Source organism: Syngnathus typhle, linkage group LG17 (assembly GCF_033458585.1).
Source record: "Syngnathus typhle isolate RoL2023-S1 ecotype Sweden linkage group LG17, RoL_Styp_1.0, whole genome shotgun sequence".
In the NCBI taxonomy this organism is placed as follows: domain Eukaryota; kingdom Metazoa; phylum Chordata; class Actinopteri; order Syngnathiformes; family Syngnathidae; genus Syngnathus; species Syngnathus typhle.
Window position 1 is genome coordinate 9,594,780 of NC_083754.1, and position 14,731 is coordinate 9,609,510.

The window sequence follows — 14,731 nt, forward strand, 5'->3', positions numbered from 1 at the left end:
ACAGTGGGTTCTCACTTTTTAGAGGAAGTACCACGGGAAAAATACTTAGTAAAATAGAAGATTGCGATTATGCACAGATTGTACAATACCGCTGCACTTGAAAATAGAAATATACAAAACTAAAACATAGATAATGATGAAGTTCAAATGTTTTGCAAATAAAGTTAAATGAAAACTATAGCTGAATAAATGTTTGAAGAAATGCTTTTAATGCATTTCTGGGTAATGAATTCGATTATTCTTTCCTTTTCTCTACAATTTTGTCGGGTGTACTAGTTTTGCCGTGGTTTGGTATGGATTGGGTCTGTCATTGTAATTATTAGGGTTGTTGTACGGAACACTGTTCGAACATTTGGCGTTTCTGAATAAAGTTTTACAGTGTTGAAGCGGTGATGAGCAAAGCAGGAAGCGGCCGTTTGTTTGGTTGTCATAACGACCACAGCTAAGATGGCGGCCACGGCTTCGAATGACGAGCACGTTTCTGCGGAAGTTTTGCGAAGACTCGCCCGGCATTTAAACTGTCTTGGCGAAGACAACAAGTCGACGAGGAAGAGAGCCCTGGAGTCCATCAAGAGAGAGACGGTGGACAAAAAGCTGTCGGGCGTCGTCTTCCAGGAGCTTTTCTCAGCCCTCCTCAAGCCTCTCCTCAAGTGTCTGTCCGATCCGATGGAAAGATGTAGAGAAATCGCCATTTTGCTCATAAGCGACTTTATTCGCTGCGTCCCCGAACCGCAGGAGTCGTTGCCTTATCTCATGCCTTGCTTGGCCCAGCGGTTCGGGGAGAAGGAGACTCTGGAGCCGGCGGAGGAGCTGCGCTTGTCCGCTGTGGAGATGTTGACTCTGACGGTGGACGTGTGTGGAAAGCAGCTGGCGCCTTATCTGAACGAAATGATCGACATATTGCAGAGAACACTGGTCGACCCTTTTCCCGACGTCAAAAGGGAAAGCTGCAGATGCACCGTTAACTTTGCCAAGTGTGTGCCAGGTTAGTCAAACTTTGGCTAATGAGCTAATGCTACAACCTACAAAAATTAGCGGTTGTTTGGCAGCGAGCGAGTGAGCGACGTTTCGAGAAAGGTCAAATGCAAAATGATGAGCCGATGCATCTAGCTTCACTGATGCTGTCATCAGTGTTATAAATGCAGGTTTTGATCAAATGCCGAAATCAGTGGACGATAATCACCCAGACTGGGAAGATACGTCTTCAACCGCCTGCCTCCCCGTTTGCCCCCATTCCAATGTGCAAGATGAAGATTTTTAAACCATTTTCCTTATTGTGTCTCCTTGTTAAGAGAAAGCCTTAACCGGTTGCGTCCATGTTGGCCTCCGCAGAGCATTTCCACATGCAGGCTGAGAGTCTAGTGAAGCCGCTCATGCAGACGATCGCTCATCAGCACTCCAAGGTGCGGGTGTCTGTCATCGAGGCTACCGGGGCGGTCGTTCAGTATGGCACTGGGAAAAACGTGGACGACGTCTTGTCTCACCTGGCGCAGAGGCTGTTTGATGACTCGCCGCAGGTTGTGGGCTATTTTTGTTTACTCTCTTTGCTACTACATGAACCCGATTGAGCTTTTTCCCCTTGGTGCAGGTGAGGAAAGCAGTAACTTTGGTGGTCGGTGATTGGCTGCTCAAATTAATGGACAGGTACTCCTACTTCCACAAACTCATTCCTCTCCTGCTGAGCGGTCTTACGGATGAGATTCCCGAAATAAGGTAGGTTACCGGCCTTGTGTCAGGCAATCGGGCACTCGTGTCTGTTTTGACGCTTTAGTTAATGTTTTACAAATGGATCCTATCAGCGTGAGTTGCGTGTGTTTCACTTTGAACTCCAATTATTGCAGTGTGACTGTGTTACAACTGTAACATTTTCTCGGTGAAATGGATTCATGGAGAAAAGCTGTCGTCGCAGGCCTCTGTAATAAGCCCGGATTTTTTCTGCAGACTTTTGGCGGCTGATTTATGGCAGCGGGTCGGCGCTCAGTGGGAGAAGGAGAACGAGGACGACCTCAAAGACAAGATGGACTTTCTGCTCACCCCACCGCACTTTTACCCACTGGGAGGTCAGCCTCCCCGCATCGAAGGGGGGCGGGCAGGACATGTCTTTTTCTTTCTTGCCATCCTCATATTGGAAGGGCCTTCAAATGCGGGTGTCACACTCGAACACTGAGGGCCAAGTAGAAAAGGGGTCGTTGGATAACAGAGGAGTGCGGAGTGGCAAGATTTTAAAAGTGCCTTTAGTGGCAGCACTTTGCTGCCCTTTTTCCCACTGCTGCGAGTCAATTCTGCCAGATTGGCATATCAAAAAGCGATCCGTTTGGCCACATTATTTTAGGGGCTGTTGTTTTTCTGAACAAGTACCCCTCAGTGGTGACTGGTGCTGCTGTCTTTCTAGACTTGCGTCATGTTGCCTGTTGTTTGGCAGACTTCAGAAAGAGGACGTGTGTGCTTTCTCTCTCTCCTATCAGTGGAGCGTCCAGGTCTGGGCTGCAGAGAACTGGTAGCGAGGAACCTGTACAGACTGGTGCCGGCCATCGGCCACGACCTGAGCGACTGGCTGGTCGCCACCCGGGTCCGAACCTCGCGACTGCTGTCGGTGCTGCTGCTCCACGCCGAGGAGCACAGCACACAGCACCTCCAGTCTCTCTTGGTCCTCCTCTACCGGGCCTGCGCCGACTCTGAGAGGGACGTGGTCATCAGTGTGAGTTGGACACACATCTTGCCCCGTCTTTATAATAGTCGTCAAAAAGAATCTCCCAATTTCAATCTCCCAATTTCAATCTCCCGGACGTTAAGATGGCAAAAAAGATCTCATTTGATCAGAAAAAGCAGCATTTGAACCGGTGTGGGGGGAGGGGCTCGCCATGTGGTGGTAACGGATTTGCCACCCGTTGACTTCCTGTCGCTCTCCCCGCTAGTGCCTGGCCGCCGCTAAAGTGTTGGGTGCCTTCGTCCCACCCGAGGTCTTCCTCAAGCTGCTCCTGGATCACGTCGATGCCCCCCCTTCCTTGCATCCATGGTCCGCCCTCATGGTGCTGCGCGGCATGCTGGGAGGATGCCCCAAAACTCTCCTGAGACCGCACCTCCGGCGAATTGCCGACACGCTGGCCCAACCTGACGTCTGCCAGGAATATCAACAGGTGGGAGCGCTCGGCACCAGATCCGCTTCAACTCAATTGGTTCGAGCGCACACCCGTAACAAGCGTTTGATTGTCCACCTTGCTAACCTGCTGCGCAGGCTCTTCGGATAGCAGCTGTTTCCCATTTGCTGATTTTGGCGGTGTCATAGAAGATCGTTGTCCGCAGCCGCTGCTGACGCTTATTTTGGGCACTGGATTTCTTCCCCCGACTCACTCCTTCCTACCAGTGCAAATATGCTTTGTGATAAGACGCTTGGTCGGCAAAGGCGCGGCGGCCTTCAATAGCGCCTCTATGTGCGGCCAGTTCAGCGGGTGCGCTGTTGAGGAAATCTGAAACCAAACAAACAGATGGGCTGGCAAAAGCGGATGACTACATGTCATTGGTCAAATCAAATGCTGCACGTCTGTGATCGTCGTGTTTGTGCTCACAACCAGAAGGTGGAAAAAAAAAAAGACAAATAAGGCTGCATTGGTTGCTTGTCTTCAAATAACGCACACAACTGCTGGAAAAAGGAGAGGCCACAGTCTGACAAGATCCTGCACAAAATTTGAAAGGCCAGATTTTGGGCATGCCAAAGTGGTGTACAGGAATAGGAATAGCTGGCAAGTGCTCTCTGACGCCAATCACCCGCATTCTTCATGTAGGTCTGTGTGTGTGTGTGTGTGTGGGGGGGGGGGGGGGGGGATGGGGTGCAACACAAAGGCTCTTTCATAGAAAGAAAAACATCGGAAAAATGGGAAAAGTTGCCCCACATGTCTCAATTCTTTTCATTTGAGCAAGGTCCGTGGGGCAGGGATGTCCTCCTGCAACGCTGCCCTGCACGCAGGAAAGCGGGAACCTGAGTGCGAGGCTGTTTATTTTCCCGTCACCATAGCAATCTGAGCAGCTTTTGGGGCCGTGTTCCCAAGTGGTGTGCTGGTGTAATTGAAATTGCCTCAAATGTATTTCTAATTTCTAATGATTATCCGCAACATTTGACCATTGGCACTATTCTTGGGATTTTTGACCTGAGTAAAATAATCTACTTCACAACGGTCCATGAAAATATCTTGCATAAAAATTGGCATGGAATCAATGTTTGTCAATAAAGACATGGAATGCAAAAGCTCAAGACAGTGATTTGCATCTCCCGGACTCCTTTGTCCAGATTGCCTACTTGGAGCAATTGCTGGCCTGCGTGGACACGCTACTGCACCAGTGTGGGTCCGACTGCCGCCCGATCACCCTGCAGCTGCTGCAGGTGCTGGTCACTGTCCAGAGCCTCTCTGCTGAGCCTGGCCTCTGCCAGAAGGTGAGAAAATGTCACCGCGCTTTGACTCCACAAGATGCCAAGCAGCCATTTGAGAAATGCGGCCATGCCAAACGCTATCATTACCCACTTAGCTGGGGGGCGCTTAAATTGCACCTTCTAGAAGAGAACTTTGAAATCCAGTCTTGGTGAAAGAGCGGGGGGCGGGGGTGGACAAAAAACAGATGTCATTCTGAGCAGGTGTGCGTCACCGGCAAAATTTGTGGGTCCGAAAATTTGCGAAATCAGTGCTAAATTTAAAATTTAAGTGATGGAAAACCAAAAACAAGTAAAAAAAAAAAGGCTTCAAGACCATGTCATTGACTGCCAAGCTTAACGTAAAGTGAAACTGATTGCAGAGCGCCAACTTTGGGTCTGTCTCCATGAAAATGAAAAACTTGTGTATCTACAGATTACTGAGTCACAGTAAAGGTCTCCCATGAGCACAAACGTCCGCCCGCCCCTGTTCGAGAGAGACACCTGAACAGACAGGAAGTGTGACAAACTGAGTCGGTCATTCGGTCGGCCGCCACAGAATTCACTGCGGCACTCGTTTACATTGCCGCGCTTGCTTAAATGGTCAACATAGAGCTTGGGAAGAATAACAAAGCGTGGGCGGGCCCGCACCCCCACGCCCCTCCCGGGGGAAAAGCAGAAGCCCTTTCCCAGCAAAGGGGCCAAGTTTTCCCATCAACACGTCTGACACCGCTGGTCTCCGAGGGACCATGGCAGGACTGATCAAGTCCCTTGCTCTGCCCTGAAGTCCATCTTTGCACTCCTTCCTCCCATTTGCTCCAAGATGAATTTTATTCATGTGTTGAAGTTGCTTCCCTTTAATATTTGTCATATCCTGTGTCTCTCTTCTCGTTTGTTTTTTGCGCTCGTCGTGTCGGATGCTTAACAATAGAAGATGTCCAAGAAGAATGGGATGGGTCTGATCAGAGCACACGCTGCAACACTGTTTTCCCATTCTTCTTGCACATCTTCTATTGTTAAGCACTCTCAATTACTTTCCGGCATGGGAATGGGACGAAATGTCTCGCATTCTGGCGTGAGGTGGCACGGTAGCAATTGACGAGCACTTCAGGAGAGGCAACTTTAGCTCTTTCCAGACAGTTTTTTTTTGGCGGGAAGGCCTTTAGTTTTTTCCAGGCACTGCCTGGCTATGGTAGATGCAAGTATTTAGTGGCTCTACCGGTTATTTTTTCCTGGGGGAGGGGGGTGTTAAAATTTAGTGCATCAGAAGAGGTATGCACCTGAAGGATGCCTTGTATATGTTACAAATTACCAATTCTCTACCGCTTGCTGGAAATGCGCTTCATGTATTAAAACACAAAGATATAGCTGTGAGATTTTTATTTATTTTTTCCTATCGAAAGCGAGGCGTTTATTTGACTGGATGCCGCATCGAACTGCTTGAGGTCGTGATGAAATCGAAATGTATTTATTACAACAAATAATTTAGTGCAAAACAAAACGAATGGAAAACAAGTAAGCCTTTGTGTTTATTTGAGAGAAGATGAGAACAGTTGAAGTCCAATTTCTGCTATTTTTTTTCTTCAACCGTGGGAACTCTGAAGTGAGATGAATCTCATGCATCCCCCTCAATTGATTGAATGCTCAAGTGTCAACTTGACTAGTCAGAGGTTACTTGATTCTCTCTATGTGTTCCTCAGGCCCTGGAGAGCGTCCAGCGGTTGTGTGAGGTCCAGGGCCTGGGCTCGGTGCCGGCGCTCTACAGGCAACACATGGGCCAGCTACTGGACTGGCTGTCCGCGTCTGTCAACAGCTGGTCCGCTTATTCGCCGCACCGACTCCAATTGCACATCGTCCTGGTGCAGTCAGGTGAGATGCCAGCAAGGTGGCCGCCGCGCAGTGAGAGGCACCGGTTGACAAACGTCTCCGCTATTTCTGTGCTGCCCTCGACTCTTCTTCAAATTGCTGGCAGGCAGCTTGAATGAGGAGATGTCCTGCTTGATTGGCCTTCCTTTAATGCACAGTACACGCTCCAAAATGACGGCTAAAAGAAGTTTCGGCCACCCGCTTGTCTTTGCTCCTTGAGCAAAGTGCAAACTCAGCCGCCGTTACACAGCCTCTCCCTTCACACGTTCCGGCAGGCAAATCTCCTCTGGGACGACAATCGGGACATCGGCCGTCTGCCGTCTGCCGAGCAGGGACTGCACGTGGCTAAAAATAGAAACATGCAAACATGAGTGGTTGGCGAGTTACCTGCGTCTTGATTGTCGGTCCGTGTGGGATAGACACAAGGACCTGAGGGCTCATTTCCTGCAAACGTGTGTGTCGTAGGTCCAGTTATTGGAGAGTTTGTGAGCCAGTTGATGATGCTTCTTCACACCTGCCTCCAGCCAGACAGAGACCAAGAGATGAGGATGAACGTCTTCATCATGCTCTCTAAGTTGCTGCTGGACGGAGGCAACACGCTGGACTCTCAGGGGTACGTTAGGCAGCACACGCAGAAAAGGGAGGGGCCAAAACGGGATTGCGACAAGGCGGACAACTGCCGGCTCGCGTCCCACCATCAGATCATTTTGGCCATCTCACACCTGGCCCGTGTCGACCTGCATCCGTACGCTCTCCAAGAGACGTACTCCCTCCCCGACATCATTAATTGGATCTTTGTAGCAAAAAAAGCAAAGGTTCCAAATGATGTTGTTGAACGTCTTGATTGCAGACTTTTCAGGGCTCAGTCTGAGAAGTTCCTGTGTGACGTGCTGCTTCCAAACCTGGTGTGGCGAGCCGGCCGTACTGCCGGAGCCCTACGGACCGCTGCCCTCAGCTGTCTACTTGCCTGGCTGCAGGGAGGAGGCGTCACGTCGCAACAAGTACACACACACATATTCATGATGGCGCCCGAGTCGTTTCACAAGTGCTGACCGATGCATGAAGGGGTGTAACCTATTCAGAGCTGCCATTAAGCCAGCTGGGTTGTTCCGCTGCCTCAGTGCAACAGCTTCACTTGTTTTTTTCTCACCGTTTCATCACACGCATTGCAAGGTGAGTTTGTTTGTTTCCAAATTGTTGCTCTTGCTGGCCGTTACGTTCAGCTGCTGCACGCGGAGGAGCAGCTGGTCCCGCAGGTGCTGTCATCTCTAGACGAGGACTCCCCGATGGGCCGGCTGCTGGCATGTCGCTCGCTGTGCGCCGTCCTCGGACTGGTGGGATCGTCTCTGGGCCAGGAGGCCCTCAACAAGATCTACCCCGGTACGTCCTGCCTGGCACACTTCCAATTGTGTTCAGGAGTTGAAGGAGCGCTTTGGTTTTTGCCTTCAACACTCTACCCGCACTTATGCTCGGGCGCTGCCATGCAACACAGAGCTGCTGAAGCGTCTAGACGACAGCAGCGAGGACGTGCGCGGCGAGGCCCTCCGTGCACTCGGCCTGTGGTTGTCCAGCCTGGGCGCAGAGTATGACACGGGACTGTGCGCTTCACACCTGCAGTTCCTCTTCCAGCAGCTCCTCTTGCACCTGGATGACCCTGACGGCGCTGTGAAAGACCAAGTGCTCGGTGAGCACGCCGCTCGCTTTGATTTCAAGGTGGAGCGGAAAGGACGGATCCCACGCCACGGCCATCACGCTGGGGATAGTAATGACGACGCACGCTTGTTTGCAGAGGTGCTGAAGACGGGCAGCTCGGTCCTTCCGGCGCTCCTCAAGAAGGAAGTGGAAGCTGCCAGGGACAACCACCGCACTTGCCACCACTGCGACCGTCTGCTACAGCACATCGATGCTATTCAGGCGCACGGTGGTAGCCGTTCCCCTCACTGACGGTCTGCTCGCTGATGGAACGCATTCTTATCATTGGACAACAGAGAGGCCTCGGCCGACTGTTCCGTTTTCCGAGCCTTTGCCTTCATCGGTCGTGGATTTTCGCCCCCAATAATTGTCCAATAAAAAGCATTGTGATGAGAATGTGTCTTGGCTGCTCGCTTGCTACGACCTTGTTACCGAGCTCACCATTATCCACAGTATTTACTGTGTGTCGCTCTCTGCTGTGATATCACGCAAGCTCAATCTCCTGCTCATGTCTTGTTTTTAAGCTTCTTCAACATGTTTTCAGTTCAAATTCACGGCTGCAAGTGGTCCAGAGTTCAACTCTTGTCACTCTGTTAGTGATTAACACATTATGCTAAATTCTTGTTACAAAGTTAGTAAAGCATCTGTCAGTGGATTTTCATTTTGCCTTCACCAGGAATAATGTCCTCACTCATGTGATTGTGGCAGTGTGATAGATTTGAATGCTGCGCGGCATGGAGGTGAAGCTAAGTGGAATAACAAACTTGAACATTGAGTTACAACCTCAGTTTGAATATTTTGAATCATCAAATAAATTAAACGTATGCATAATTGACAAAAGCAACAAGCAAATGTGTCAGGTCTAAGTACCATAAGACATTATTTTATACACTGAAAGAAGAGGAGAAGACAACCAGTATTCCTTTTGCTCGTGAGGAGAATTACGTAGAAGGCCCAGTTACAGTCCTCCACCAATTCTGGACTCCTCTTCCGCTATCTCCTCTTTGTATTTTGGGTTGCTCTGGTTACAAAAGGTGTTGCTACACTAAAGGGAGGGGAGATTGTGGCTGTAGTAACGCTGATTAGCTAACTAAAGGATGTTGTGTGGTGCGAGGCCTTGGCCGATTTGTGAACCCAGCAGTGCAGAGTCTGTCCTTGGTTGGGAGCCTCGTCCTGGGTAAATATGGGATAACCTATGTGCAACAAACTTCAACATGTATGTCTTTTCTGTAACACTTTATATCAAAGAAAACTGTCTCGGTCAACAACAATCTATAGTGCCTTGCAAAGGTATTCGGCCCCCCGAACCTTTCAACATTTCGCAACATTTCAGGCTTCAAACATGAAGATATAAAAGTTTAATTTTTGGTCAAGAATCAACAAGTGGGACACAATCGTGAAGTGGAACAAAATTTATTGGATAATTTAAACTTCTTTAACAAATAAAAAACTGAAAAGTGGGGCGTGCAATATTATTTGACCCCCTTGCGCTAATACTTTGTAGCGCCACTTTTTGCTGCAATTACAGCTGCAAGTCGCTTGGGGTATGTCTCTATCAGTTTTGCACATCGAGAGACTGGAATTCTTGCTAATTCTTCCTTGCAAAACAGCTCGAGCCCACTGAGGTTGGATGGAGAGCGTTTGTGAACAGCAGTCTTCAGCTCTTTCCACGGATTCTCGATTGGATTCAGGTCTGGACTTTGACTTGGCCATTCTAACATCCGGATACGTCTATTTGTGAACCATTCCATTGTAGATTTGGCTTTATGTTTTGGATCATTGTCCTGTTGGAAAATAAATCTCCGTCCCAGTCTCAGGTCTTTTGCAGACTCCAACAGGTTTTCTTCCAGAATGGTCCTGTATTTGGCTCCATCCATCTTCCCATCAATTTTAGCCATCTTCCATGTCCCTGCTGAAGAAAAGCAGGCCCAAACCATGATGCTGCCACCACCATGTTTGACAGTGGGGATGGTGTGTTCAGGGTGATGAGCTGTGTTGCTTTTACGCCAAACATATCGTTTTGCATTGTGGCCAAAAAGTTCGATTTTGGTTTCATCTGACCGGAGCACCTTCTTCCACATGTTTGATGTGTCTCCCAAGTGGCTTGTGGCAAACTTTAAACAAGACTTTTTATGGATATCTTTGAGAAATGGCTTTCTTCTTGCCACTCTTCCATAAAGGCCAGATTTGTGCAGTGCACGACTGATTGTTGTCCTATGGACAGACTCTCCCACCTCAGCTGCAGTTATCTGCAGTTCATCCAGAGTGATCACGGGCCTCTTGGCTGCATCTCTGATCAGTCTTCTCCTTGTTTGAGATGAAAGTTTGGAGGGACGGCCGGGTCTTGGTAGATTTGCAGGGGTCTGATAATCCTTCCATTTCAATATAATTGCTTGCACAGTGCTCCTTGAGATGTTTAAAGCTTGGGAAATCTTTTTGTATCCAAATCCGGCTTTAAACTTCTCCACAACAGTATCTCGGACCTGCCTGGTGTGTTCCTTTGTCTTGATGGTTCTCTCTGCGCATTAAACAGAACCCTGAGACTATCAAAGAACAGGTGCATTTATACGGAGACTTGATTACACACAGGTGCATTCTATTTATCATCATCAGTCATTTAGGACAACATTGGATCATTCAAAGAGCCTCACTGAACTTCTGGAGTGAGTTTGCTGCACTGAAAGTAAAGGGGCCGAATAATATTGCACGCCCCACTTTTCAGTTTTGTATTTGTTAAAAAAGTTTAAATTATCCAATAAATTTCGTTCCACTTCACGATTGTGTCCCACTTGTTGATTCTTGACAAAAAATTTAACTTTTATATCTTTATGTTTGAAGCCTGAAATGTCGCAAAATGTTGAAAGTTTCAAGGGGGCCGAATACTTTCGCAAGGCACTGTATGAATAGAAACTACAAGGTTTCAAAGAGAAAGAACGTCTCTCGAACTAAACAAAGAACAACGGTGTTCTGTTCATAACTAGTGAGGGCCTCTCACAGATAAGAAAAGGAGTCTAAGATCTTTGTTTAAGCAAACATATGAGGCCTCCGGTTCAGGCCGACCAGCGCTTCTGCAAATACAATTATTCCAACAAAATATAAAATAGCATTTAAAAAATGTGGCTATTTTTCTCCTGTTGGCCCTTGAGAAGCATCGAGCCGTTGCACGGCTGTCTTTTTTGAAGCGCTTCAATCTGTTTTCATTTTCAACCTCGGGCTGCACTTTGGATCACTACAAGAGGTCGATGCCGTCACTCTGTGTGGTTAAAGATTACACGTGGCGATTAACTCTGTGCACAGTTTTGGCCTGAAGTGCTGACGTTTCTCTCACTGTCAGTGTTGCCGTGGCTGGAAGTAATGTCCTCGCTCCTTGCACTCCGCTCTTTTTCGCAATGCACTACCAGTGTCAAATTTGTGGATGGACTTGAACGCAGAGTGGTGTGGATGTCGAGCTGGCTCCAGTGGGGTCGGTAAGTTGGGGGCTCGCCCTTGTTCTTTCCAAAATTGTCTTCCAGGGATTTTTCAGAAGAGCTCATTTAGGCCGATTCATGCAAGGATCGTAATAAATTGTTTCTATTAAATTTTTTTTTTTTTTTTTTTAAATGACCTATAAAATAAAAATCTTTTTAATAGTTTTGTTTTAATAACCATAAGGCTTTTATTTTAACATGGTGAAAACACTGGATACTTGTAGTCTCGGGATATACTTGTATGCTGATTGCATGGCATCAACTCTTGTTTTTGACCAAACAGGATAAGGAAATGCCTTTTTTTCCCTTAAATTACTGTTCATTCTTTAAAAAGTGACTATGTATTGTAAGGCTCTTTTTTTTCTTTTAAAAAATTACGTTGTATAGTAAGACTTTTTCTTTAAAAAATATTACCTTGTATAGTAAGGCTTTTTTTCTTTAAAGAAATCCTTATAAAAGCCTTTGTTCGGCTTCGTTTTTTCTTAAAAATATGACCATGGATAGAAATGCTTTTTATGTTGTAAAAAATAAAAAAAATTCAAATGACCATAAGGCTTTTGTTTTAATGAGAACTCTGGATACTTGTCGTTTAGGGGTACACTTGCCTGACATATGCAGTCTGCGTAAGATCAAATCTTGCTTTGACCAACCAGGGTAGAGAAATGCCTTTTTTCTTATAAAAATTACTTTTTTTTTTTTGAAGAAAATGACCACGGATAGGAAGGCTTTTTTTTCTAACAAAAATGACCATGTATAGTAAGGCTTTTATTTTAATTTAAAAAAAAAGACCATTCATGGTAAGGCTTGTAATTGAGATGACCAATTTTGAAACCCTACCCTAGTTTCAAACCCTACTTTGAAACCCTAAAAATGCCCATGTACCATCCAAATGATTCCAAATCACTACTGCAATTTTCTTCACGTACTGATGGTTGGCTAATCAGATGATGCGTGTGCACCGAACGTGGTTCCAATCGCTGACTCCAGGCGGCGTTGCTTTAATGTGCGTAGGCGGCTGCACGTGGACCGTCCTCCGTGTCGACCGTCTCTGAGCAGCAGCTACGTGCACGGCACGTCAGCCGTCTCGCTGCTCTCCCTGACGATGGGACAGTGCCTGGAGGCCGCCGCCCGACGCTGGCCGCAGCGTGAAGCCGTAGTCTTCCTGCAGGACGGCATCAGGAAAACCTTTGAGCACTTCCAGCAGGACGTACGTACGTCTGTCCGAACCTTTTGTGACATTGACGTCAGATGTCATACACTGAAATCTGAACTGTCGTCAACTCCTTTTTTCATGTGGATGGGCGGGGGAGCGTCCTGTGTGTGTCTATCCTCACAACTAAGCTGGAAAAGTAAAAAAACAAAATAACACATTGTTTCGTATTTCCTGCTTTAAAGGTTGCACATTGAATCTGTATTCAATTGAGCTATTATTGTGCTTACAAACGGGAGGGACTTATGCAGCGTGATGTTTTGCAGGTGGACCAGGTGGCTGCGGGGCTCCTGGCTCTGGGCCTGCATCCAGGCGACCGTCTGGGCCTTTGGGGACCAAACACATACGAATGGATCCTCTTCCAGTATGCTTCGGCCAAGGCGGGAATCATTCAGGTCGGCCCGAGAGGATGACAACTGAGCTCACATTTGCGCTTGTTACCTCTGGCGAGGAGGCTCGGCGCGTTGCGACTCGCTCGCGAGCTCGTTCGCTAGCTAGCTCTATGTGTTTCCGATCTCAATGCAAATTTGCAACTTTCAGCATTAGCGGACAGCGGTTACCACTTCACGAGAACGTAGCGTGGCGTGGGAATTTCATGGGCAAACTGCTTGATGATGTTTTTGAAAGGGCCTAAAACCATCGTGAACAAACGCAGAGTTCTGGCTTCATTCATGAACTGCAATTGCTACCTAGTAGACAATGCGGGTGGGTGTCCTCGATGTTGTGGCCTCACTTTTTTCCCGGCCGACTGGCAGGTGTCCTTAAACCCGGCCTATCAGCTCAAGGAAGTGGAGTTCACGCTCAGAAAGGTTCTCGTTGTCCCCTTTTTTTCGTACATGTTGAAGTGTCACACGAGTGAGTAACTTGGCGGTCACGTTGCGCTCCAGGTGCAGTGCAAAGCGCTGGTTTGTCCCAGCAGCTTTAAGATGCAAAAGTTCTGCGACGTGCTGCGGCAGATCTGCCCGGAGCTCAGCACGTCACCGCCAGGAGCCATGCGCAGCGCCAGGTAGCCTAAAAGTCACACATGTTGCCGTCGAATTCATTGCTTATGTTTGGGTTACCCGCAGACTGAGACACGCGTGAGAATAAAAGTTAGAGCATAATCCTGTAAGGTTGCCGGACCTGCGTGTGGTGATCGTGACGGACAGGCGCGAGGCAGGCGCACTGCACCCGGATGACGTTTTCCAAGCGGCTGAGAGTTGTCACCAGCGCCGGCTAAGCGAGCTTCACGGCAAGTTGTCGTGCGACGATGCCATCAATATTCAGTTCACCTCTGTGAGAACGGCCGCCCGCCCACGTTTATTGGGCTCACTGCCTCCGCGTGACTTCGCCTCCCCTTGTCTTTCAGGGCACCACCGGCGACCCCAAGGGAGTCACCCTGTCCCATCACAACGTGGTCAACAACGGCTACTTTGTGGGGCTCCGAGCCGGCTATGACTGGAGGGTGAGCGCCACCCCGCCAAACATCCAGCGAGCAACAACTGGCTCAAGATGGACCGTTGCACCGACCGACCCGTGCGGCATTTTGCATTTAGCCTCAGGTGCGGGTATGCATGCAGGTGCCCATGTACCACTGCTTTGGTTCGGTGTTGGGAGGTGTGTGCATGGCTGTGCACGGCATCACGCTAGTCTTTCCCGCCGCCACCCATGACAGCCGAGCCCACCTGGAGGCCATTCACAAGGAAAAGTACCAGACGGTGTCTCCTCTTTGTCTCATTCATGCGCCGTAAAGGCAGCAAGATGTGCGCGGCAACGTACTGACAGCGACATTCTTTGTCAGTTTTTGCGACTTCTTTCTTTGAAGGTGCAATTTCGTCTATGGCACTCCCACCATGTTCACAGACCTGCTGGGGCAGCCTGATCTGGAAAAGTACGATTTGTCCTCAATGGAAGGCGGTAAGACGAGCTGCGACCGCTAGTTGACAAAATTCCAACGTTGCGGCATTGGTAGTAATTTCATATGTTGATACGCAATGGCGCTGGAGGCATCATGGCGGCATCGCCGTGCGCCCCGGAGCTCGTGGCCAACGTCAGGGCCAAGCTGAACATGAAAGAAATCATGGTGAGCCGCCACATTCGGAGGTACAACCGCAG

General features: G+C 48.5%; 2 protein-coding genes across 5 annotated transcripts in view; both read left to right on the forward strand.

The window, feature by feature from the left end:
• Positions 1-409: 409 nt before the first annotated feature.
• Positions 410-8,356, forward strand: LOC133170540 (dynein axonemal assembly factor 5-like). Of its 2 annotated transcripts, none has more exons than XM_061303541.1 (13): positions 410-985; positions 1,333-1,517; positions 1,589-1,713; positions 1,942-2,060; positions 2,466-2,698; positions 2,916-3,137; positions 4,286-4,429; positions 6,103-6,271; positions 6,734-6,881; positions 7,119-7,269; positions 7,492-7,648; positions 7,761-7,981; positions 8,058-8,201. In XM_061303541.1, the coding sequence occupies exons 1-13, from the start codon at positions 448-450 to the stop codon at positions 8,064-8,066; spliced, it is 2,421 nt and encodes an 806-aa protein (XP_061159525.1). In that variant the 5' UTR covers positions 410-447; the 3' UTR covers positions 8,067-8,201. The 2 variants fall into 2 exon arrangements, with proteins under 2 accessions (XP_061159525.1, XP_061159524.1); XM_061303540.1 differs by having other exon boundaries at positions 411-985; positions 7,761-7,952; positions 8,058-8,356.
• A 2,904-nt stretch (positions 8,357-11,260) lies between these two features.
• The window catches only part of LOC133170429 (medium-chain acyl-CoA ligase ACSF2, mitochondrial-like), a 4,899-nt gene continuing 1,428 nt past the window's right edge, over positions 11,261-14,731 (forward strand). The window contains exons 1-10 of one of the 3 annotated variants that reach the window (XM_061303361.1): positions 11,261-11,427; positions 12,439-12,634; positions 12,904-13,032; positions 13,393-13,446; positions 13,525-13,643; positions 13,750-13,912; positions 13,986-14,081; positions 14,197-14,324; positions 14,442-14,533; positions 14,623-14,699. In XM_061303361.1, coding sequence (XP_061159345.1) covers positions 11,315-11,427; positions 12,439-12,634; positions 12,904-13,032; positions 13,393-13,446; positions 13,525-13,643; positions 13,750-13,912; positions 13,986-14,081; positions 14,197-14,324; positions 14,442-14,533; positions 14,623-14,699 — 1,167 coding nt within the window. In that variant the 5' untranslated portion in view covers positions 11,261-11,314. Of the gene's footprint in view, positions 11,428-12,438; positions 12,635-12,903; positions 13,033-13,392; positions 13,447-13,524; positions 13,644-13,749; positions 13,913-13,985; positions 14,082-14,172; positions 14,325-14,441; positions 14,534-14,622; positions 14,700-14,731 lie in introns of all 3 variants that reach the window. The other 2 variants (XM_061303360.1, XM_061303362.1) reach the window with 2 other exon arrangements.

What these genes read in the sequence shown, in the direction of transcription:
- LOC133170540 (XM_061303540.1), top strand. Translation starts at nt 448, where the DNA reads ATGGCGGCCACGGCTTCGAATGACGAGCACGTTTCTGCGGAAGTTTTG. An exon ending in AGAGGGACGTGGTCATCAGT is followed by an intron (nt 2,699 to 2,915) that starts GTGAGTTGGACA and finishes TCTCCCCGCTAG; the next exon opens with TGCCTGGCCGCCGCTAAAGT. An exon ending in CCTCAACAAGATCTACCCCG is followed by an intron (nt 7,649 to 7,760) that starts GTACGTCCTGCC and finishes CATGCAACACAG; the next exon opens with AGCTGCTGAAGCGTCTAGAC.